Source organism: Melanostigma gelatinosum (genome assembly GCF_949748355.1).
Source record: "Melanostigma gelatinosum genome assembly, chromosome: 11".
Classification (NCBI taxonomy): domain Eukaryota; kingdom Metazoa; phylum Chordata; class Actinopteri; order Perciformes; family Zoarcidae; genus Melanostigma; species Melanostigma gelatinosum.
The window spans coordinates 24,677,757-24,700,741 of record NC_136644.1 but is presented as its reverse complement, the minus strand read 5'-3'; the positions used below and the strand labels follow the sequence as shown (position 1 = coordinate 24,700,741).

Below are 22,985 nucleotides of genomic sequence, written 5' to 3'. Positions count from 1 at the left end.
TCATCAATATGGGCCCAAAGTTAAGTGTTTTGTTTTTTTTGCTCTCTTCACGCCGAAACCCCATTCAAGTGAAATGGGAAATTTTGCTCAGATTTTTGGGAAAGCCGCTGGGCAAATCTGTCTAAAAAAATAGATAGCACACGATTCCCGATCAGGCTGTACGCTTGATGTATTGCCGCTGTTGGCAACACTGTGTGAGGAGAAGCGCGCCAAACTTTTGGATAAAGATGATTATTATTATTATTATTATTATTATTATTATTAGTATGATTAAGCCTGATGGATTATATGCAGTGTGCTTTGGCACAGGCAGTTTTACTGCCTTTGTGCTACAAACCCACACTGAATTAAACAATCATACAACATAGATAGACCTTGTTATCATGACACATACAGACCTGGTTACTTGCAAGTATGAACATTAAATTATTGATAATCATAGAAATATGAACATCGATAGGATGATTTAAAATATATCAATAATAACAGGGACCAGGAGGGTGGGGAGGTTCAACCTTGACCGCCAGGTTCCTGAGAGCAGTCTCTAGACAAAGTTTATTTGTACAGATTGTGTCATTGTTGTTATTGTCACATTTCAGTTTCATCTTTACGTGGATGTTCTCTATGGCTGACTACCATGGTGGAGTGCTATTGGTTCAGAAACGGAGCGCACCGATGATTCACGTCCACAGTTACGTTGTGGCTGCTTCTGAAGGTTCTATCCACTGTTTCTACGGTGGCAGGTTTACGTACATTAGTCAACTATAACTGCCCACATGATCACATCTCAGCCGCACTTTGATACAAATTTCCCCCTGTGGATAAATAAAGTACATATCTATCACTTTATGGAGGATGCAGGTTCGTTGGCTTCTTAACAATGTTGGTAGTATCTCACTTTTTTCCCATGTAAACTATTGATGACCTCATTGCTGCTGGTGCGTTGTGTCTTTACATTTTGTGTCGGCATGTCTGTTTGGTAACTGTGCACAGGGAGTGTAAGAGGGAATGATGGCAGGAAATATAGTGTATCTACAGGAGACTATTTGCTCAATACGAATATTTATTTGTAACGTCTCTGTGTGTGTTTACTGTTTTCCTGCAGACGTCCAGCAGCTGTTGGTGGTTAAAGAAGAGGTTCCCCCTGAGCAGCAGGAGGGGAGCTCCAGTCTGGACCAGGAGAACCCAGAGCCCCCACACATGGAACAGGAGGACCCAGAACCACCACACATTAAAGATGAACAGGAGGACCCAGAGCTCCCACACATTAAAGAGGAACAGGAGGACCCAGAGCTCCCACACATTAAAGAGGAACAGGAGGACCCAGAGCTCCCACACATTAAAGAGGAACAGGAGGACCCAGAGCTCCCACACATTAAAGAGGAACAGGAGGACCCAGAGCTCCCACACATTAAAGAGGAACAGGAGGACCCAGAGCTCCCACACATTAAAGAGGAACAGGAGGACCCAGAGCCCCCAAACATGAAAGAGGAACAGGAGGACCCAGAGCCCCCAAACATGAAAGAGGAACAGGAGGACCCAGAACCCCCACACATGAAAGAGGAACAGGAGGACCCAGAGCCCCCACACATGAAAGAGGAACAGGAGGACCCAGAACCCCCACACATGAAAGAGGAACAGGAGGACCCAGAGCCCCCACACATTAAAGAGGAACAGGAGGAACACTGGACCAGTCAGGAGGGAGAGCAGCTTCAAGGTCTGGAGGAGGCTGATGTCAAGTTGTCATTCACTCCTGTGACGAGTGAAGATGATGAAGAGGAAGCTCAGTCCTCACAGCTTCATCAAAGACAAACTGAACAGATGGAAACAGATGCTGATGGAGAGGACTGTGGAGGACCAGAACCAGACAGGAACTCAGATCCGGATATACATCCAGAACCAGATACTGATGAGAAGACTGGAGAATCTTCTGACACTGATGACAGTGGTGATTGGAAGAAGACCAGAGAACCTCAGTCAGGTTTAAACTCTTTGAAACCTGATGAAGTCCATGTCAGTGATTCAAGATGTAGTGCTGGTCAGAAACTTTTTACATGCTCTGAGTGTGGGAAAACATTTGGCAAGAGTGGAGATCTGAAGAGACACATGAGAACCCACACAGGAGAGAAACCTTACAGCTGCTCAGTTTGTAAGAAATCTTTTAACCGGGATTCACATTTAAAGAGACACATGATAATCCACACAGGAGAGAAATCTTACAGCTGCTCAGTTTGTAAGAATTATTTTAACAATTGTTCAAATTTAAAGAGACACATGAGAACCCACACAGGAGAGAAACCTTACAGCTGCAAAGTTTGTAAGAAATCGTTTCACAATTGTTCAAATTTAAAGATACACATGAGAACCCACACAGGAGAGAAACCTTACAGCTGCAAAGTTTGTAAGAAATCTTTTAGCGATCGTTCAAATTTAAAGACACACATGAGAACCCACACAGGAGAGAAACCTTTCAGCTGCAAAGTTTGTAAGAAATCTTTTAGCGATCGTTCACATTTACAGATACACATGAGAATCCACACAGGAGAGAAACCTTTCAGCTGCTCAGTTTGTGATAAAAGATATCGGCACAAGTCAGCTCTGAAGTCACACATAATTACTCATACATGAGAGAACCGGCTTTAGTGGTTCTGTTTGTATACAAAAGGTACATCTGACACACCACATGGCACATAATGCAAGAGAAGAAATATGGTGCTTTTTTTCTATCTTTATTCAAAAGCATGTTTTAATTTGAGAGCGTTGCTTGTTGATTCCACGTTCAGATTTTCAATTGTTTCCCTCAAAACCTTGTCCTCACACACAATTAGCCCCCGCTTACGATTAGTGACACAATAAACCTTGATTGCTCTGAGAGATCCATGCTTTGTTTAAGGTGACGCCTCCTCACGTTGGCAGGGAGCTTAGTACTGTCTTTAGTTTGATCCAGTAGACTTATTGAGTTTTTATTTTCTATTTAGTGTTGGTTTTCTAGAGTGGTCCGGGACACGCTCACCTGGAAGAAAATATTGTTGTGAACTGTCGCACCCATGTTGCGAGCCGTGCAGAGGCAATCCTTCAATCATACATTTGGTCTGAGTTTGTAATTCATAACAAAAGTTTTAAGAAACACGTGAGAATCCACACAGGAGAGAAACCTTTCAGCTGCTCAGTTTGTGATAAAAGATTTATGCGCAACGCAGATCTAAAGCTACACATGAAAACTCACACAGGAAAGAATCCCCTTTAGCTCTTCTACCCAATCACCCCTCCGCATATCCCTTCGAGCGGTTATCAGTGACCAATAGGGCAGCGGCTCAATGTAGATTTTTCGGGTTGTTCCTGGTCGAACCATATATCTCACGTCCCGGAAACCAGACCCTCACCAGCAAGCTCCACCCCCAGGTCTGGCTCCAGAAAGGGGCCCCGGTTTCCCTTTTTTCAGCCCAGTTTTGCTGATGTAAATATCTTCTTGTATAAAGTTATTTTGCATGTTTAGATCCAGAACTATAGAAAAATACCAGAAGACAATTAATGTGTTGATGCATTGACTTCTCTAAGTGTGTGTTTTCCGTTGTGTTGTGTAATGTTATAGTTTCTGTTGTCTGTTTAGTCACCCAGTCCTACGCACCTTTTCACTTTACCCACCAGGTGTCCCTGTTTTTCCTCTTGTATATATTGTTGTTAATGGTTTTTAGGAAATGTGTTATGATTTAGGTTCGATGTTTTCCTGGTAATTTTAATATCCCTTTTCTAGTAATGTGCATCCTGAGCTTAGTACATACTGCAATATCAAAATAATGGATCTAAATGTACAAAAAAAACAAGAATGTCATTTTACTTATTGCTGAGGGAGCAGAAAAAGATCAGAATGCAGTTAATGGGTTGAATTTTGTCTTCTGCAGAAGTAAATAAATGTTTGAAAACATTCAATTGAGTTTTCTTTTTTCCATGTCCAACCCACACCCATTACATATGGAAAAGATGGAAGGTACAGTGCCCTCCAGAATTATTGGCACCCGTTATTAAATGAGCAAAACGAGATGTGGAAAAATGTCTTTATTGTTTATCCTCATGATCTTTCATTCAAAATATTCACAAAAATCGAACCTTTAACTGAAGTAACACAATTGAAAGAAACATTAAATTCTTATCCTGAAACAAATATTTTTCTCAAAAATATATGTGCCACAATTATTGGCACCCGTTCATTTAATATTTTGTGCCGCCTCCCTTTGCCAAGATAACAGCTCTGAGTCTTCTCCTATAATGCGTGGTGAGGTTGGTGAACACATGGCACTGGATATGAGTCCATTCCTCCATGCAGAATCTCTTCAGATTCCGAGGTCGACGCTGGACTCTCCTCTTCAGCTCATCCCACTTATGTTCTATGGGGTTTAGGTCGGGGGACTGTGATGGCCGGGGCAAAACCTTTATACACCATTGTCGTATACAGTGCCCTCCAGAATTATTGGCACCCTTTGATAAAAATGAGCAAAACGGGCCGTGAAAAAACTTCTTTGCTGTTTATCCTCTTGGTCTTTCACTCAAAATATTCACAAAAATGTTACCTTTTCATTGAAGTAAAATTATTGAAAGAAAAACAAAATGTTGACATTAAACAAATATTTTTCTCAAACATGTGTGCCACAATTATTGGCACCCCAAGAACATCTCGTGATTAAAATCGAACTGAAGTATAATTCCAGTCATATTTTACATTTGTAAGTTCACTGGTTAGTTGAGTCTTTAGGAGACTTTCTGACCCCATCAGACGCCACATGTTGTTTGGGAGGGGTGCCAGAAAAAACACCTCAAAATATACACAAAAATGGTTCACCGACCACAGACTAAAAAGCTATGTAAAGAATCCAGTGACTGTGCAGCAGGAATGTCGTCGTTGGCAGAAAGCAGGACAGTCTGGAGTCCTGAGTCTTAGACTGATGTGGGTGCAGCAGAGACGACGGAGGCACACCACCGAATCTACACTGCTCAGTGACAGAGAAAGAAAGAGAGAGGAGGAAGTTCAGTGTCTGTATTCATTCTGCATCTCTTTGTGGTCGTTTTGTGTCTGTTTGTGGCCTAGTTGAGTCTCTTAGAGGATGTTTGGCGTCTTATCGAGGCCATTGGGCATCTCTGTGTTGTCTTTATGTGTCTTTGTGGTCGTTTTTTGTCTCTGGGATGATTTTGCATCTCTTTGTGGTTGTTGTATGTCTCTTAGTGGTTGTTTTGTGTCTCTTTGGGGTCATTTTGCTTAAAATATCTAGTAAAGACATTTTTGTATAAATATGAATACACTATATGTCAGATGTTTACAGTACAGACAGAAGTATAAATATGAATACATAAAGGTACAACAACACTTCTGTGGTCCTTTTAAGTGCGCCAAAAGTTCCCTAACAGAGATACTGATTGAATGAGAACACCACTTCAAACTATTAAATTTATCAGTTAAATTCTTACAGTATCATGTAAGTCAAACCCAGAGAGAGAGAGAGAGAGAGAGAGAGAGAGAGAGAGAGAGAGAGAGAGAGAGAGAGAGAGAGAGAGAGAGAGAGAGTCAGCTGGGGCGAGGTTCTCCGCCACAGGAGGACGAACCAGTTTCTGTCTGGAGGGTGTGTACCTCACTGCCCTACCGACCTGACAGGCTCTGTCCTGCATCACACACACACTCCATCCCACACCACCTCACGTCTCCTTCTTCCTCCGCTCACTGAGCTTCTTCCTCCTGAAGAAGATGCCTCTGCAGTCCACACTGTCGGGCCAGGGCTCCGGCTCCAAGAAGGCCGTGGACACGCAGGCGGATGGGAAGTCGTTTGATGATCTGAGGCACGAATGTCTGAAGGAGGGGGTCCTGTTTGAGGATCCAGACTTCCCCGCCGAAGACTCCTCGCTCTACTTCAGCCAGAGTGTTCCTGTCAATATTGAATGGAAGAGGCCAAAGGTACGTAGGCACACATATCATTTGTCGATTTCAAGTTTTAATCTGTTAAATGTAGCCAATTTGTGTCTGAAATTCAGTTTTTGAAATGTTGAATGAATGAAATGTTGCTGTTTCAAGGTGAGCTGATCACCTGATGAGATTTTCTATGATGGGTCAACACATGCTTTAATATTCTTGTCGTTTTTAGTTTAAAACCGGTCATATTTACGATTCTAAAGTCTCATAAATGTAAGACTCTGGTTCAGGACAGGCTGAATAAATGAAAACTGTCTGAGGCAGTTGAGTGAATGAGTGTTGGCAGAATTGGTAAGTAATTATTGATATTAAGGCTTTGAAGAAATACAGCGCATGTTTATTTGAAGTTGGTTTTTTCCCGTCCTGCAAAACCAGTTCTGCAAGAAAGCTGAGTAAAGAGAGGCAAGTGCATGGGCAGTTTGCTGACTCTGAGCTCCGTACGCAGACTTTATCCCCACACGCCTCAACGCTATCAGCAGTCAAATAAAACTCTGCAGCTGCTCAGAAGACGAGCCCAGACCTTTGATGTTGGTTGGTTTTAGCTGATCAGCTGAAGATTCATACATTTGTGGAAGCTTTCTTGACTTTCTTCATTGATGTCTGTCACTTGACTGTGTGCTTTAGCTCATTGCCAGCATTTCTACCTGTGAACACAACCTGACCTGAGTACACTGGGGTAAACTCACCAATCACGTTTGTTGCGATGACTCCACATTTCTCTCTTGGGCGTTGCTTCAGAGTAAACGCTTCAGCTGCTTTCAGCTGGTGTGTTGTTTGTGTGTGTTTCAGAATGATTGATATGCCTGGAATGTGAACACACCTATTAAAGGCACCTGTGTCACCTCTCAACTGTCATTTTTCTTCTTCTCAAATACACCAAACCTGTTCTTTTCCGGTTTCTCTACAGGAGATCTGCGACAACCCGAAGTTCATCGTCGGCAACGCAGACAGGACAGACATTTGCCAAGGACAACTTGGTTGGTACTCAAGCTGTCTGCATGAGTTGTTTTGTGTCTGTTTGTATGCACATATTTCACCCACTTACCCATGATGCACCCCTTTTGTCACCACAGGGGACTGCTGGCTCCTGGCAGCCATCGCATCCTTGACCCTCAAAAAAGAAACCCTGGCCCGAGTCGTCCCCCACGACCAGGACTTCGACCGCAGATACGCGGGCATCTTTCACTTCCAGGTAGACCGCCGGCTGACCGGCTGCAGGCCGATGAGGCGCAGATGGTTTATCGGATGACATGTTTCCCTCTGACTGAGTCTCTTGGGCATTTCAGTCTCTGTCAAGAACAAGAAAACTAAACTTCACCTTGAGAAAGACACAAATAATCCTCCATCCGTCCGTCCGTTAGCTCTACTGAGTTATGCTTTGCAGGGTTTCATGTTTTAAAACAAACTTTATAAAAACTGTAGGTTTGCACAGTGGACCTCCTCCCCAGATAAGAATAATCCCAAATATTATATAAAGCTGCAGATATCATAGCTCTGCAGTATGTGTGTTTATATAATGATATATGAAAACATGAAAATACAAACAAAATAAGGAAAATAAGACACACATACTAAGCAGGGCAAATTAAATATAGAAAAGTCAATGTATGCAAACTACACGGCATCTAGTGAAGCAGTAACAGAGAGCTGCACTTCCCTCCAACAGTTCAGTCAAAGAGGATTGAATTCTCTCTAAAAGTACAATTTAATTATTTGTTTTTATGTCAGAGATACTGAAAGAGAAGTATTTCTGGGGGCATGTTTGCTTGATTGACAGGTGTCTCAGCCGATCTCAATGAAACAGGAGGTCGTCTTTTGCTCACAAATGAACCAAAAATAGCAAATCCAACAAACATGTAACAGATAACTAAATAGTGCGAAAGGGAGGTTTCGTGACACATTCTCTGTTTGTCCCTCAGTTCTGGAATCACAACCGATGGCTGGACGTGGTGGTGGACGACAGGCTGCCGGCGGTTAGAAACAAACTCATCATGCTTCACTCGGCCTCCAACGACGAGTTCTGGAGCGCCCTGCTGGAGAAGGCCTACGCCAAGTAAAAACATGTTTCTGTACCTCCTTTATCAGCGACAGATCACAAACTAAATGAATCGACTTTGTTTCCACCAAAATCACAATCACGTCACACTATAACTGTATTTTATTTGGCATATCTGCCTGAAATGTGACTGAAAATGTAAAGCTCTGCATTACACCCACATTTCTGAAAACGTTAACATGTGTGGAATGAATGGACCATTGAAATGAACAGGTTCATCCTCTGGGGAGCACAAAAGCTCTCTGAAATTTCATTTGGTTTGTGCTTTGTTATGCTGCGGTCACGCGATACGAACATCATCATGCGTTTTTGTTTCACCCTGTTCCTTTCCACCAGGGCTATTTAACAACATAACTACGCTAACGGGCGCTTCAGCAACACGTCAACGGGGACTCGCCGATCATGTAGCCGACCACACTTTGTCGTTTCGTTGCTTTTGTCGCTTGTATTGTGAACACAGCGTGAGATGAAGTTTGTCCTGAGAGTGGACCGTGAGGAAAGGTCATACGAGTGTATAAACTAGGAAAGGGATCATCCTCTGGGGAGCATAAACATGCTCAGTAAATGTCATGGTGTTAGAGTTCAGTTGGTCAATTAGTCCATCGCTTTGTTCCAGACAGAAATACATCAACAGCAATTAGACAGATTAAGATGTACAGGCGTTCATGGTCCCCATTGGCTTTGGAAATGTGGACTCTTAGTCTGTGTAAAAGCTGACAGTTTGGCCTGATAGCGCTGCTGTGGGGTCACCAAAAGGATCATGGTTAATCCCCTAGGGAACATGAACATCCAAAGCAAGACCATCATCCTTAAACTCTTAAGCTGTGACAGCTTTTTAAATCTGTAAGTCTGGCCTTTGATTTCACTTTGTTCATTCTGTGTTGACCGCCGTGATGTGTTTTCCTGTTTCCTGTTTTTTAGACTGCACGGCAGCTACGAGTCCCTGAAGGGCGGCAGCACGATGGAGGCCATGGAGGATTTTACCGGCGGTGTCGGTGAAGTTTACGAAACCAATAACGCCTCGGACAAACTGTTCTCGACCATGAAGAAGGCACTGGACAGGGGCTCCATGATGGGATGCTCCATTGATGTAAAAACCTTTTTTCATAGCATTTAATTATTGTTACTTCCACCTGTCATACTGTCCAAGAAGTGTAGTCAGCACTTCAGCCAAGCTCTTCTGCTTTAAACACCTCTCTGCATTGTGGTTTTCTCCAGATCTCCAGCTCTGCAGAGTCTGAGGCCAAGACAACCACCGGCCTGGTGAAGGGACACGCGTACTCCATCACAGGCGTGGAGGAGGTAGCACTCGTTTTATGTATTTCTGAATGCAGACTTACTAATAATGATGAGGGAAAAGTATATAGAAAACTCTGATTCAGTTTAATTACTTCTTCAGGGACATTACTAAGCAGAGCCATACGCAGAATCGTACACGAACAAAAAAACGAAATGTTTGATTTTCAGGTGACTGTCCGAGGGCAGAAGGTCCAGCTGGTCCGGGTCAGGAACCCCTGGGGTCAGGTCGAGTGGAACGGCCCCTGGAGTGACAAGTGAGCATGAAGGACAGCACCACTTTATCTTTTCTGCAGAGATATCTTGTGGACACAAGTCGTTAAAAGCATCTTTATTGGTATTATCATACCGATAAGATTATTATCGCATTATTTAGGATGAGAGAGTAAAATGACCAATCCTGGATATTTGACCAAACATAACCTCATCATATTGTTATGGACGTTGTTTGTCCTTCATCACACCACCAACATGACTTGTCCTGAAGCCTTTCATGGTACAACCTCATACTTGCGTGAATGGAAAACAGATTTCTTGCGATGTGTTTTTGTCAGTTGTTGGTGGAAAGCATTGGCATTCTTTTTCCTCCGATTGTTGCATGTTGAGGTCGTAACAGATTGTTCCGTCTTGTTTCAGTTCCAGAGAGTGGAATTATGTTGACGCAGCTGCTAAAAATCGCCTCCTGCAGAAATCAGACAATGGTGAATTCTGGTGAGTCCAAACTAAAGATGAAGAAATGTTTTTAACTGTATACAACTTTGTCTTTGCGTTAGGTTTGCGTGTTAAATATGTTGCACGCAGGAATGTAGTGAACAGAATAATCACTGTAGAAAGGGTCAGAAATGTAACGTGCCCAAAGAAGCCACATAGAAAAAAAGAAATCGTCTTTAATTTAATCTTAATGAGGGAGTTTTAGCATTTGGTGCTGTACACTTAAATCTGGAGTTCGATTTTATTAATATTAAATTTCACACGCCAGTAAATATCTTTCTCTAATGGGAACAGTGACTCCATCCAGACTCACAAACGTAACAATAAACGCATTCAAATCTTTTCATTGTTGAACTCTTGTGTACTGTTCACTGTATTTCGAGATGACATCGCTTGTGTTTGTGACTCCAGGATGGAGTTTAACGACTTCAAGAGGAACTACAACAAGGTGGAGATCTGCAACATGACCCCCGACGACCTGTCCGACAACACAAAGCGCCACTGGGAAGTAAACATGTTTGAGGGAAACTGGATCCGCGGCTCCACCGCTGGAGGCTGCAGGAACTTCATCGGTGAGACCACCAGACCTCACAAATCACATGAGAAAGAACGCAATATAGGAACTTGCCTCCACTTTATTGCAGAATAAACAAGTTGGGTTTACTGGCAACAGATGAGATGATGTAATTAATTTAATATTAATATTCTTTTTTTTCTTGATTTGTTGCCTTTTGTCATTAAACTGGCCGACTGCCATCCTCGTCTCTGAATCTTCGATCCGCAGACACATTTTGGACCAACCCGCAGTTCAAGCTGCAGCTGGAGGACGCTGACGATGACGACGACGTGTGCAGCGTGGTGATCGCTCTGATGCAGAAGAACAGACGAAAGCTGAGGAAGGAAGGCATGGACATGGAAACCATCGGCTTTGCAGTGTACGAGGTCAGAACGACGCCGAACGAGGTTTAATATCTACGTTGAGTGTTTCCTGGCAGTGAAAGTGCAACTCATCAGAACAGCCTTTGGCTCAGGACTCCATGTTGGCTTTCACTATTTCAATTACTTTACTGAAACTGAAAGATTTCAAAGACAAGACACCAAAATTGGTTTGATAGAAACACATTGATATTGTTATTTATATTACTGTAAGCACATTTTTCATACATACATATTTGAAGTGCACATTAAGATTTACCTCTCACGATTTGAATGTGTTCATTCTTGACCTGAATACAATCTTTCGATATGACCGAAAGCTCCGGAATGCTACTAAATGGACGCTGAGGGCACATTGTTTTGTCAGTCAATCATCAGGCCTCGTACTTCCCTCACACTCGCCTACCTTCACGTATCAAATGTATTTGTTTTGCGTTTATCTTGTCCAGTTAGAACGAGCTAAAATGAATCTCTCGTCTCTCGTTCAGGCTCCAGAGGACGAGGACCAACTGGGAAAAGATTTCTTCCGCTACAACGCATCCAAAGCTCGCAGCAAGACCTACATCAACGTGCGGGAGATATCGGAGCGCTTCACACTGCCTCCTGGGAATTACCTGCTGGTGCCCACCACCTTCCAGCCCCACCACGAGGCCGACTTCATCATCAGGGTCTTCTCAGAGAAGACTCTGTGAGTGTTTGAAACATCAGGGGAACAAAACTGGGAAACAAAAAGTCAATACATTTAAACCCTAGTGCACCCATAAAGAGTAAAAAATACATATTTAATGGAACGTTTCAGTGGCTTTCTATTTTGATAATAATTTCAGTATTGGGGGGTGTTAATAAATCATTTTAAAATCGGTAAATGTCTTGACACAGTATCACAACTTGTGTTTGTGTTCCACAGCGAGATGGGAAGCAACGTTGACGCTGACCTCCCAGATGTAAGTAGATCACACCAGGAACTGGATAATCAATGACCCCGTTTAGTCGATCAACCGGGTCCTGGTCGCCTGTACTGATGCTGCTGCGTTGTTTCCACCAGCCGGCCCCACCCTCCGCTCCAGAGGACGAGACGGACGAGGAGAAAGGCCTGAGGAGGCTGTTTGAACAGCTCGCTGGTGATGTAAGAGATCACATGACCTCAGACACTGGGTCAGGTTTGTAGATGACCATGTGTGGATGAATTTAAAGTTTACTTGTGCGTCTACAGGACCAGGCCATCTCCGTCAGAGAGCTGCAGCAGATGCTGAACGGCGTCCTCAGCAGACGTAAGTGAAAAGGAAAAGTATTTTGAGGGCTTTTTTGTCAGCTGGTCCCTTTAGTTTCATTTCCTTTTTCTCCAATTTCTTGCTTAATTTTAGGTTTTCAATAAATAGACATTGTTCCACTTCAAGAGGCCACGAGACAAAAACACTGGGAGCTACTGTTGTCAAGCAAATTTAGAAGATTTCCCTTCGAATGCAACCCTTTGTGGCATCAAGTAAAAGGCCCAGAAGAAGCTTGTTATCCTCTATCGTGGTCTAATGTGGCAGAATTAGATGTGCAGAAATGATTTAATGCCAAAATAGTGTGTTAGGCCCCTTTCCTCTTACTTGTACAACAAGTTTCTCTACATTTGTTTCCATGTTTTACCACTTTGACGCAAATTTAAAAAACCTAACTGTTCCACTTCTTCTTGAATTCTGTTTTGCTTTTAGGAAAAGAGATCAAATTTGAAGGCCTGAGTCTGAGCACCTGCCACAGTATCATCAACCTGATGGATGTATCCTTCCACACACTGACTCGTGGCAAACCCTTTGATTTCATCAGTGAACATTAATCCTGTACGATGAAAATGCTTTGGGAAGGTTTTTCCCTTGACAGTAAAGCAGGTGGACAACACGGGCCAGCTGGAGTTCCAAGAGTTTAAGGTCTTCTGGGAGAAGATGAAGAAGTGGATCGTACGTGTTGATTTATGTGTTTAAAAAGTGCCAAAAGTGAAAGTACTCGTTATGCAGAATGACACATTTCAGAATACACATTATTACGTGACTAGATGATAATTATTGATGCATTAATGTGTTCATTACTTTACTGTTGAAACTAAAACGTGGAGCTCATTTGAATGTATTTATATGTATTTGATACATATTGCTTTATATACTGCTGGGTAATCCTTTTATAATGTATTGATATTTTGTATTACGACTCTTAATCTGTGAAGTAACGAAAGCCTGTACGTACAGTTTTCCCACTGAGCTGTAGTGAAGTAGAAGTATAAAGTAGCATAAAATGGAAAAACTCCACATCAGAACACTGGCGGTGCGTTTGTGCGTCAGGCTGTTAATCCGAGTTTCTGCTGTTCCAGATGCTCTTCTTGTCCTTTGACACCGACCGCTCAGGGAAGATGTCGTCCTACGAGCTTCGCATCGCTCTCAAAGCTGCAGGTGAGCGTCGACTGTTTGGAAATGACAATGAGAAGAAAAGACACAGACACGCGCACAAATAATCAAATCGGTGACCAGCCCGCTCTCACCAAAGTATGAATAAGCCGAATAATAAGAAGTAAAAGTGAGACAAGTAGTGTTCGTGTTCGTGGTAGCAGCACAGACAATACACACGACAGTCATGGGTTTGTGGGAATAATCTCGTGTCTTGTTGTTCAGGCATGCAGCTGAACAACAAACTCCTGCAGCTGATCGGTTTGAGGTTTGCTGACGACAAATACGACATCGACTTCGACGACTACCTCACCTGCATCGTCCGCCTGGAGAACATGTTCAGTACGTTGAAATAAGATCCTCCGCCGGGTTCACAGCACATCAACGGCCCGAGATCAGCACAGGAAAGATGTATTCGTGTTCGTTTAAGACCCTCCGTGTTGAATTGAATACTTCTTTCATGAATCGTTAAGATAAGATAATCCATTGTTGGCTTCCAGAGGGGAGACTCAGGTGTTGCAGCAGCACAAGGACACAAATAAATAATTAGAAGTATATCAAATAAAAATATAATCTAAGCTCAAATGAACATGTTCAGTATGTATAGAAGACAGAAGTTGAGATAAAATGCTCCACTTGGTCCACAATAACCACATGAATGCTTTTCACTGACTGAAACGCTTCCTCTTCACCAGGAGCGTTCCAGGTTCTGGACAGATCCCGCAGAGGGCGCGTGAACATGAACATCATGCAGGTAGAAACCTGCGACGCCCTTTAGTCTCTGCAAACACTCCGGAGGCGTTTGTTTTACACCAAACCTGCTCAACCAGACGGATGGATTTCCTCCTGGGATTGTCTTTCTTATCACAAGAGAGTTTTCGCTCTTAGCACTCAACTGAATTTAGATGTTAATCATCTGGGACTTGGTTTAACTTGAGTTTATTCTCTCTTCCCCTCACAGTTCCTGATGTTGTCGATGAACGTCTGAGGAAACGCTGAGAGCAAACAGAAGCCACCAGAAGAACAAAACGTGTGCAGCGTGCTGAATATTCAGGCCTCAAACTCACAATATCTATCGGTGTTTTTTATTTTCTTTGGCTAAATAAAGTGAGATACTTGCTGCTCGGAAGAGTTGGAACGCTGGGATTGACTGTGAAAATGTGCTGACTCGTGCTTTTGGACCAAACATTGTTTCATTTTCTCTGCTCTCTGCTTGAATGGAAATAAACTTTGAATAAAAACATCTGGTTTTGGGCTGAAATGCTGCGAGATATCAGTTTATTTTTGTGACGAAATAAATAGTTTGTCTTTATAACTACAACAGCTATAGTCAGCGAGTGAAACACACTAAACCTTACAGGGTGGGCAGGTTACGTTTGTTATTTATGAAACTTAATTTGCTTTTTAACCAACAACAGTCCAGTGACCGAAACTTCTCCAAAAGTTGAATGGATTGTTCTTTTAATTTAAACAATCAGACATTGTTTTGCATTGGCAATAGTGGAAGAAGGGCTCAGATAATGTAAGAGTAAAGTAAAGAAATATTCTGTTACAAGTAAAAGTCATGCATTCAAAGTTTGACTGAGTAAAAGTACGAGCACAAAATGCATTTAAAGTGCCAAAAGTACTCCTCTGCAGAATGTGCCAATTACAGAATAATATATATGCTGTTATTGAATTAGAATTATTGATGCGTTTGTGTTCAATCACTTTAATGTTGGAGCGAACTATAAGCGAACTATACGCAACAATAATAACCTATTAATAATAATAATAATCGTAATCTGCAAAGTAATCAAATCAAATGTAGTGGAGTAAAACATACAATATATTCCCTGAGTACAAGTATAAATTAGCATAGAATGGAAATACTCAAGTAAAGTACAAGTGACTCAGATTGTACTTTAGAAGTAAATGTACTTCGTTACTTCCACCAATGTTGCGTGGCGTTACATTCATTTGTTTTTGTTTTGCTGTCACCACAGGGGTTGTTTTGATAACCAGATAATAAAGATACTGAACATAAAAATAAAATAACATTCATGCAGGTGGATCAGTGTAAAAGATGTGCAGGGTGTAGGGTGTAGATTGTAGATTGTAGATTGTAGGTTGTGGGTTGTGGGTGAAGGTATTGCTTTGACAGAAAGAATGTTGTTTGAACTGGAACAACAGGAAACATTTCACAGCCACCGATGTTGAGAGTGAGATATGGAAAAACACCGGAGTGAACTTATTGATGTTGGATGGGAAATACTTTTGGGCTCCTGCCCACGTAGTTTAGGCATGGAGGGGAATGAAGGTGTGGATGTGTCTGATAACTAGTAATTAAAGTCACAGAGCGGCTGCTTTAACAGAAGCTCAGGTTAAAGAATAAGTGTGGTGATATTCTATCTTCGTTTATTGTCTACAAATCCCATGAAAGGACCAAAACCACCTGTGAATGTTTCTGCTAACAAGTATTGTTTGTGTATCAAAGCCTGATGCCTCTTCTTCCACTGAACCATAGAGCTCCATTAAACACACATCAATGAGCCTCACTGTTGAACTGTTGTTCAATATGATCATGTTCCTTTATCATGAATACACACACTCTGTAGTTTATTTTGACTCAATCACACACACACACACATCGTCCTGCTGCCACAAATATTCACAAAAAATAAACTAATAAATGAATAAATAAGAAATTAAAAATGTATTTTGTTTGTAAAATAATTTAGTAAATTCCACAAATAAAAATAAAACAGAAAATGTAATTAAATAATGAAATGCTTAGAACACTGCCTGATTTTAAGTGGTAGAATGTAACTCATGTACTGTGCTGTATTTAAGTGCTGTACTAAGCTCTCCAGGCCAGCAGGTGGCGGTAATGCGCCTATAAACTGGGTTTGCACCAACAGTACATGAAGAGAGAAAGATTGTGGACTATACCAACAATGCATAATGAGGGAGTACCTGGTTTATAATGACATGAATTACATTACGAATACAAACACAAGTTTCCATTTAAGATAACGCATGAATTACAATATAAATGTAAACTAATCCCGTAAGCGGTCTGTATTAAATCATATTAATATCCTTTTACCCCCCCCCCCCCACTGTTCGCCAAAATGGTTCTTTCCAGCAATGGTCGCCGCAGCATGGTGAAGGATAACCCAGCGTGGATGAACAACAACAACGAAAGTTTCTGGATTTACACGGTTATTTGTTTTTAACTGCCACCTGTCGTTGGAGGTTTGACCGGCTTTAAACCGGATTAGTCGAAGGATAGCGGCAGAGATTCCGTTACAACATGGTAAACTGACGTTTTTAAGCTAAAAAGCTAACCTTTATAGCTAACGTTAACACTGACGAACGTCACTGGTGTGCATTAAAAATAACATCGTAAACTAAATGTTCGTTTGCATTGTCAAACAGGTTAACAGTAACTATCTTGCTGGGGTTGCAAAAATATATGTAACGTAGATATGTAAGAGCAGGTGTGCATTGTTCGATAGTGTTTGAAACCGCCTTATAAATGTCAATAACTGCCTCCTTACGCGGTCAAATGGATGCTTTGGACACCAATGGACTGTAAGGCGTCGTGTAAACACACTTCATTCAAACTCAAAAACAAGCGACGATGAATGCAGGCAGTCGTCTCGAAGTAGCCATATACGTTAATACACTTCATGTAATCTCCCCAAAAACAAGGTTAAACTCGCCAAACTGCCTGTAGTGAGCCACCAGACCAAAACTAAAAATCGAAACAAACCAATACACCACTAAATTATATTAAGTAGCTGATTGGCGAACCAAAGACTTCACCGTTCTATCATCACCGCCATTCACTGCTGTGTTTGTGTCTTCCAGCCTCATCGAAAGAAGAAGTCGTTCATCGAAAAGAAGAAGGCCGTGACCTTTCACCTCGTCCACAGGAGTCAGAGGGACCCGCTGGCTGCAGATGAGAAAGCCCCACAGCACGTCCTCCTGCCCGCCATCAAGGTACACATTAACGGTGTTGTTGTTGTTGTTTCTTTAATACATGTCGTGCTACTTTTAACTTGGGACCCTTTAAAGAACAGACTGTACAATATACAACAGAGACGTGCCGCCCCTGTGAGTTAAGAGCAGTTCAGTGTTGTACTTTTTTCATGTTCTGAACCATTCAGCGTTGCCGTCTTTCGATGTTTCTCAGGGGGACACGGAGAAGAGGCGCGAGGAGCAAAGGGACTTTGGCGTTTTCTTCGACGACGACTACAACTACCTGCAGCACCTGAAGGAGGCGGTGCCCACGACCGAGCTGGTGGCAGACGCACCGGCACCCGGCGACAGGCGGCCGGTTCATCTCCAGGACGAGGAGAACTCGGAGGAGGGCGACAACGCCGTTCCTGTAAGTTGACTCAAAGTTACCCCTGGAACAGTTCTGGCATTTCATATTATGACATCAGGGTCTGTTATTTTTTCTTTCTTTCTGGTCCTCTTTGTTAGAAAGCAGTTTGCTACTAGCGAAGTAGACCTCAAAATAGTGCAATTTAACGCTTTCTTCCAGAGGATTTTCTAAATGCAGCTGATCAGACTGTTAATCCTAGACGCCATCAAGCAAAGAAATAAGTTAACGCACGAAAGATGAGAGGAAATCTACTCTGAAATGTTTCCTGTCTTTGTCTGATGGTACAGGCCAGTACCATCAACCTGCCGTCCTCAGTGTTCGCCTCAGAGTTCGAAGAGGAGGTGGGACTTCTGAACAAAGCGGCTCCTATCTCAGGTAAACATCACCGTAAAATGGCATTAAAGGGAAACATCTGTGTTTTAAAGTTTTTTTAAACGCTGTAACCGTCCGCTGTGATCTGCGAGAGCAAGTGAGCAGCGTCCATGTCACGCTACGTTCATTAAAAGGCTCACATTGTTATCTTTAATGTCTGACAACTTTATTGAAACTTAATTTAAATACGGGCGGCCGTCAAATTCAAAGACGTCGTCCACATCGTTAAAATCCTCTAAATATTCAGTAAAGTAATATCCTCTAAAGGCTTCTCCTTGAGCGAGACACTTCTAACAATCTGAGCCCGTCGGTGGCAGAAACGAGAACCTTCAGTGCACGTAAATGGCGGTGCAAGCTTGCCCCCAAAAACATTCCGCTGCATCCTGTGAGCATCTGCTGTCTGTAGTGCTCTCGCTCAAAACTGGACTGGTTTCAAAACTGGTTGTTGTTGTTCGTCCCAAAAACACTGGAAAATACCAGCGTCGCCCTTAAAGTACTTTATGAGCTTAATCGACCTCTGCTGGTGTTCAGAGGGAACTGTGAAATAATTAACAATTTAGGGAACAAACTCATCATTATAAATCGATAAATAGATATGTGGTGTGTTTCACCAAACGAATTACTACACTGAAGATTTAAGAAACAGAGTTGCTTTGTGCTGATGCAGCGTCGAAGTCGACCGAGATTTCTTCAGTCGATTAGTGTGTTTTTCATGCTGAATGGCTGCTTTCCAAGAAACGTATGAGCACATTTCTGGTAAACACAAGATTTAAAGTCGTGCGATTCTTTGTGGAGAAACTCAGTTTCACAGATCTGGCGATGAAATCGACTAATCGATGAGTCGAAGGCATCACTTCTGAAAATCGAGTTGTCTTCAGCAGCGATCAGATACTTCTAAGGCTACGCTGCTGGTATAACAGTCTTGAAACTAGTTCTGGATCTCCTTCGTGCGCATACAGATCTGTACCCGAGCTCGGTTTTGTGATTAAACTGGACGTGTTTCCAGTTTCCTCGGGTGTTTTTTACTTTCACCTCTTTGCTGCTGCTTTGTTGTCCCCAACATGTGAAGTGGCCTAAAGCAGCTTCAAAGGTTCCGCATCTCGTTTGTGTGTTTCGCTTCAGGACCACGTCTGGACTTGGACCCCGACATCGTGGCTGCTCTCGACGAGGACTTCGACTTCGACGACCCCGACAACCTCCTGGACGACGACTTCATCGTCAAAGCAAACGCAGCGAGTGGAGCAGTGGACACGAAGTAAGAAAACGCAATGTAAAAACATCTTTCTTCAGATTTTCTTGATTTTAAACTTGATTTTTTTGAAAGTGATTAACGTTGTTTTGCTGTGTGTGTGTGTGTGTGTGTGTGTGTGTGTGGCAGAGGCGGCGACGATGATGATGATGAGTGGGAGGACACAGACGAGGAAGGAGACTTTGACTCTGAAGGTGGGTTTTCGGGCGACGGGGAAGGACGCGCTCCAGAGTTTCCGTTCATGGACGAGGAGACGAAGAGTCGCTTCACGGAGTACTCGATGACGTCGTCTGTGATGAGGAGGAACGAGCAGCTCACGCTGCTGGACGACCGCTTCGAAAAGGTGAACTTTCACTTTGAACTCGACCGTTTGATCATTTACCGACACAGTGGTGGAATGTAACCAAGTACCTTTATTAAAATGCTGTTTTTAAGCTCAACTTCAAGGTTCTTCTTCGTTGGTCTTTATACTTTTTACTCCACTACATTTACCAGACAAATATATTTACTCGTTGTAGAAACAGTTTGTGATGAACTGAAAGATGAAATGTTCCTTTATGTGTTGATAAAATCCTACTTCTTCAGATGAATAAACTCTTTAAAAAGACTCTTGGATCAGCTGGAAGATGCTTAATAACAGAATATTAAGGAGATAAAATACAACATACACATGAATGCAGCAGTGATATTAATCCAGAAACATCAGATATATTAGTAAAACACTGACGGGTACTTTTACTTTTCGTACTCGAGTTGTTCCGTGAACATTTCCGTTGTTTCAGTTCTACGAACAGTTTGATGACGATGAGATCGGCGCTCTGGACAACGCCGAGCTGGAGGGCTTCATCCAGCCGGACAGCGCTCGCCTGGAAGAAGTGATCAAAGACTACTTCATCCAGAAACAGAAAGAGTGAGCGCTGTTCATATTTATTATCTCTTTAATTGTGTTGAAGTTTAATTCAAATCATCTGCTGGGCGATTGATGCTGCATCGGATTGTTTTATTTAAACCGTTGCTTTAAATCAGCCAGCTGACCAACGCGCGTCTTGTTTGCGGTTCAGATACTTGAGGCCCGATGACCTCGGTCCAAAAGAACTTCCTGTCCTGAAGGAGGAGGATGAAGACGACGAGGAGGAGGAGGAGATGGAAAGGATTGTTATCAAGGGTCCAGAAGAGAAGTGGGACTGTGAAACCATCATCAGTGAGTTTAAGTTCCACTCTTCACTCATCCAGCAGTTTCTTCATCATGAAGCGAAACATCCTCTTTAAGGATCAACAAACGCAGTGAAGTTAGATTTGTATTCGTCTGAAGGTAAAGTTGATGCAGCTAGACGCACCGTTTCCGTCTGCTGCCGGTGTTTGTGCTAAGCTAAGCTGAACACACCCTCGAGCTACTGAACACAGCAGAGGATAAAGAAAAGTTGATGATCTTCAACATGTGGGTGTTGTTTGATGAAGCTTCAGGATCCCACACTGTAGTACAACTTCTCTCTTTTCAAACATCAGATCAGGTGTGTGTTCATCTGCTGGCTGAGACCTTTTGGGTGTTTTCATTGGGAGCCAAAGGTTGGCGTCGTATCTGCTCCACGTCGGTGCAGTAAAGTTCATTTGGTGAAAGGTTGACTCCTGCAGCAGTTATGTCGTATAAACTCCAGCCCGTAAATGCTCTGGAGTAGAGTGACATATGTTATCATACGGGTAGTTCATGTGCTGTATTTAATGGTGAGACACTGACTGTTAATAGTTTATCTGTATCATGCAGATAGTGTGTTTGTTATTTTGACTGCATGATGTTTGTTTTCTCCAGGTACATATTCCAACATGTATAACAGACCCAAAGTCATTCAAGACCCACCAAAGGTATGAAAACACTCTTTTGTAATCTTTATTGGACATAAAGAGGCGGAACTCGGTCCCACCATGACACCTTATTTTGAAATGAATGATGTAGAGTTGTCAACAGCGAGAGGCAACTTTTGCACGTAGACTAAAAATGAGACTTGAAGGAACAATCCTTTGTCTTCCTTCTGTCCTCAGACGAAGCCGATCCGCGTGTCCCAGAAGACGGGCATCCCTCTGGACGTCCTTCCTGCCAAAGGCCTCACCGCCAAGCAGGCGGAGCGCATGACGATGATCAACGACTCGGACCTGCCGCGCGTCTCCACGCAGCCCCGCGACAAGGAGGAGAGCACAGAGGAGAGGAAGGCGAGGAAACAAGCCATCAAGGAAGAACGCAAGGTGAGGAAGAGAGAGAAAAGAAAGGGACACACAGCGAGGATATTACCAAAATGTTACTCCTCCTATAATCCTTCTCACCGCTCACCATTGATCTGTCTCTGTGCGTCTCAAAGCCTGATGTCTCTTCTTCCTCTGTGTCCAAAAACGATTACAAACCAGACGGCAACCTCCGGTTCTGAAAAGTGAAGTCGATGCTTCATGTGTTAAAGCTGCATTCTCTCTAGTGTCCACCAGGGGGCGACTCCTCTGGTTGTACAGAAGTATGAGGAAATGACTCTACTTCTCTCTTGATTTATTCCCTCAGTAAACATTGTAAACATGAGTTTATGGTCTCCAGTTTCAAGTCTTCTTCAATACAGCATGATGTTCATTTGGTAAACTATGATCTATTTAGAGTCAGACCATAAAGAGGAGTAGGCTTTAGGCTGGAGTCAAATGTTTACCAAAAGACGGGCGTCATCAGTTTTGTACTTAATCTTTTTCACGATAAGAAAAGGCACGTTACACAATGCCAACCACGGAGGAGATGACGTCATGAAAATGTTTTTAAATTCTAACCTCTGTGTGTTGACCAGGAGCGGAGAGTGGAGAAGAAAGCCAACAAGATGGCGTTCATGGAAGAAAAAGTCCGACAGGAGAAGCAGATGGTGAACCTGAGAACGAACGTTCAAGGCCTGAAGCTTTAGTTACGAACTGCCGCCACTCTGGTGGCGTCAGCGGAGCTTCACTTGAGCAGAGCTGACAAAACGAGCCACAAACAGGAGGAGGGGCCGAGACCCTCGAGTTTCCTCAAATCATCAGATGTTTAAATATATACAGACACACTGGTTTTGCTCAGGCATCTGGATCAGTATTGTAAATAAATAAAAAATAAAAGGTATCGGAACATCTCTCGTTGAAATCCGGGAACACTAAAGGCTGGCTGATGATACCGCTCATGTCTGTACGTTAGCAGTTAGCATCCTTAGCTCCTCTAAAGCGCACTAGTAATGCCATATAGCTTGTTTAAAAACAGAAGTGTGGGATTTCGGTGGCTCTTAAAGAAACATGGCACAGTCTGACACCGCCTTCATAGAATATAACCGGTGAATAACTGAGCTTTATGGATGTTCGTTTCTCCGTCTGTGTGCTAAAATGAGTTGGCTGCTGACATAGTTTCATATTTATAAGAGCGGTATCAGTCTTCTCATCCAGCTCGGTCAGAAAACCTGTTGAGAAAAATTGAAATGAAGATTTTTCTATTCCTCAAAGATAATCATTTGTGCTCAAACTCCGCCATCGTATCAACGGTTTTCTATCGACACGCGTTAAGACTTCACAAAAGAAAATATCAATATTGTTTATGTCTCTTTATTAAAAACATTAAATGCAAA

General features: G+C 42.6%; 2 protein-coding genes across 2 annotated transcripts; both read left to right on the top strand.

Annotated features, from left to right (window-relative positions):
* Positions 1–5,676: 5,676 nt before the first annotated feature.
* On the top strand, positions 5,677–14,627 carry capn9 (calpain 9). The gene is made up of 20 exons (XM_079278211.1): positions 5,677–5,941; positions 6,864–6,933; positions 7,030–7,148; positions 7,876–8,009; positions 8,934–9,102; positions 9,231–9,314; positions 9,480–9,565; positions 9,945–10,019; positions 10,431–10,591; positions 10,804–10,961; positions 11,444–11,643; positions 11,863–11,899; positions 12,001–12,081; positions 12,169–12,226; positions 12,656–12,720; positions 12,830–12,898; positions 13,306–13,384; positions 13,604–13,720; positions 14,074–14,132; positions 14,340–14,627. The coding sequence occupies exons 1-20, from the start codon at positions 5,735–5,737 to the stop codon at positions 14,364–14,366; spliced, it is 2,055 nt and encodes a 684-aa protein (XP_079134337.1). The 5' UTR covers positions 5,677–5,734; the 3' UTR covers positions 14,367–14,627.
* Positions 14,628–16,505: 1,878 nt separating this feature from the next.
* On the top strand, positions 16,506–22,983 carry ltv1 (LTV1 ribosome biogenesis factor). The gene is made up of 11 exons (XM_079279397.1): positions 16,506–16,676; positions 17,234–17,365; positions 17,559–17,753; positions 18,041–18,128; positions 19,248–19,380; positions 19,504–19,717; positions 20,157–20,284; positions 20,436–20,575; positions 21,182–21,234; positions 21,412–21,612; positions 22,188–22,983. Exons 1-11 carry the CDS (start codon positions 16,674–16,676, stop codon positions 22,296–22,298), a joined length of 1,398 nt encoding a protein of 465 aa, XP_079135523.1. The 5' UTR covers positions 16,506–16,673; the 3' UTR covers positions 22,299–22,983.
* Positions 22,984–22,985: the final 2 nt, after the last annotated feature.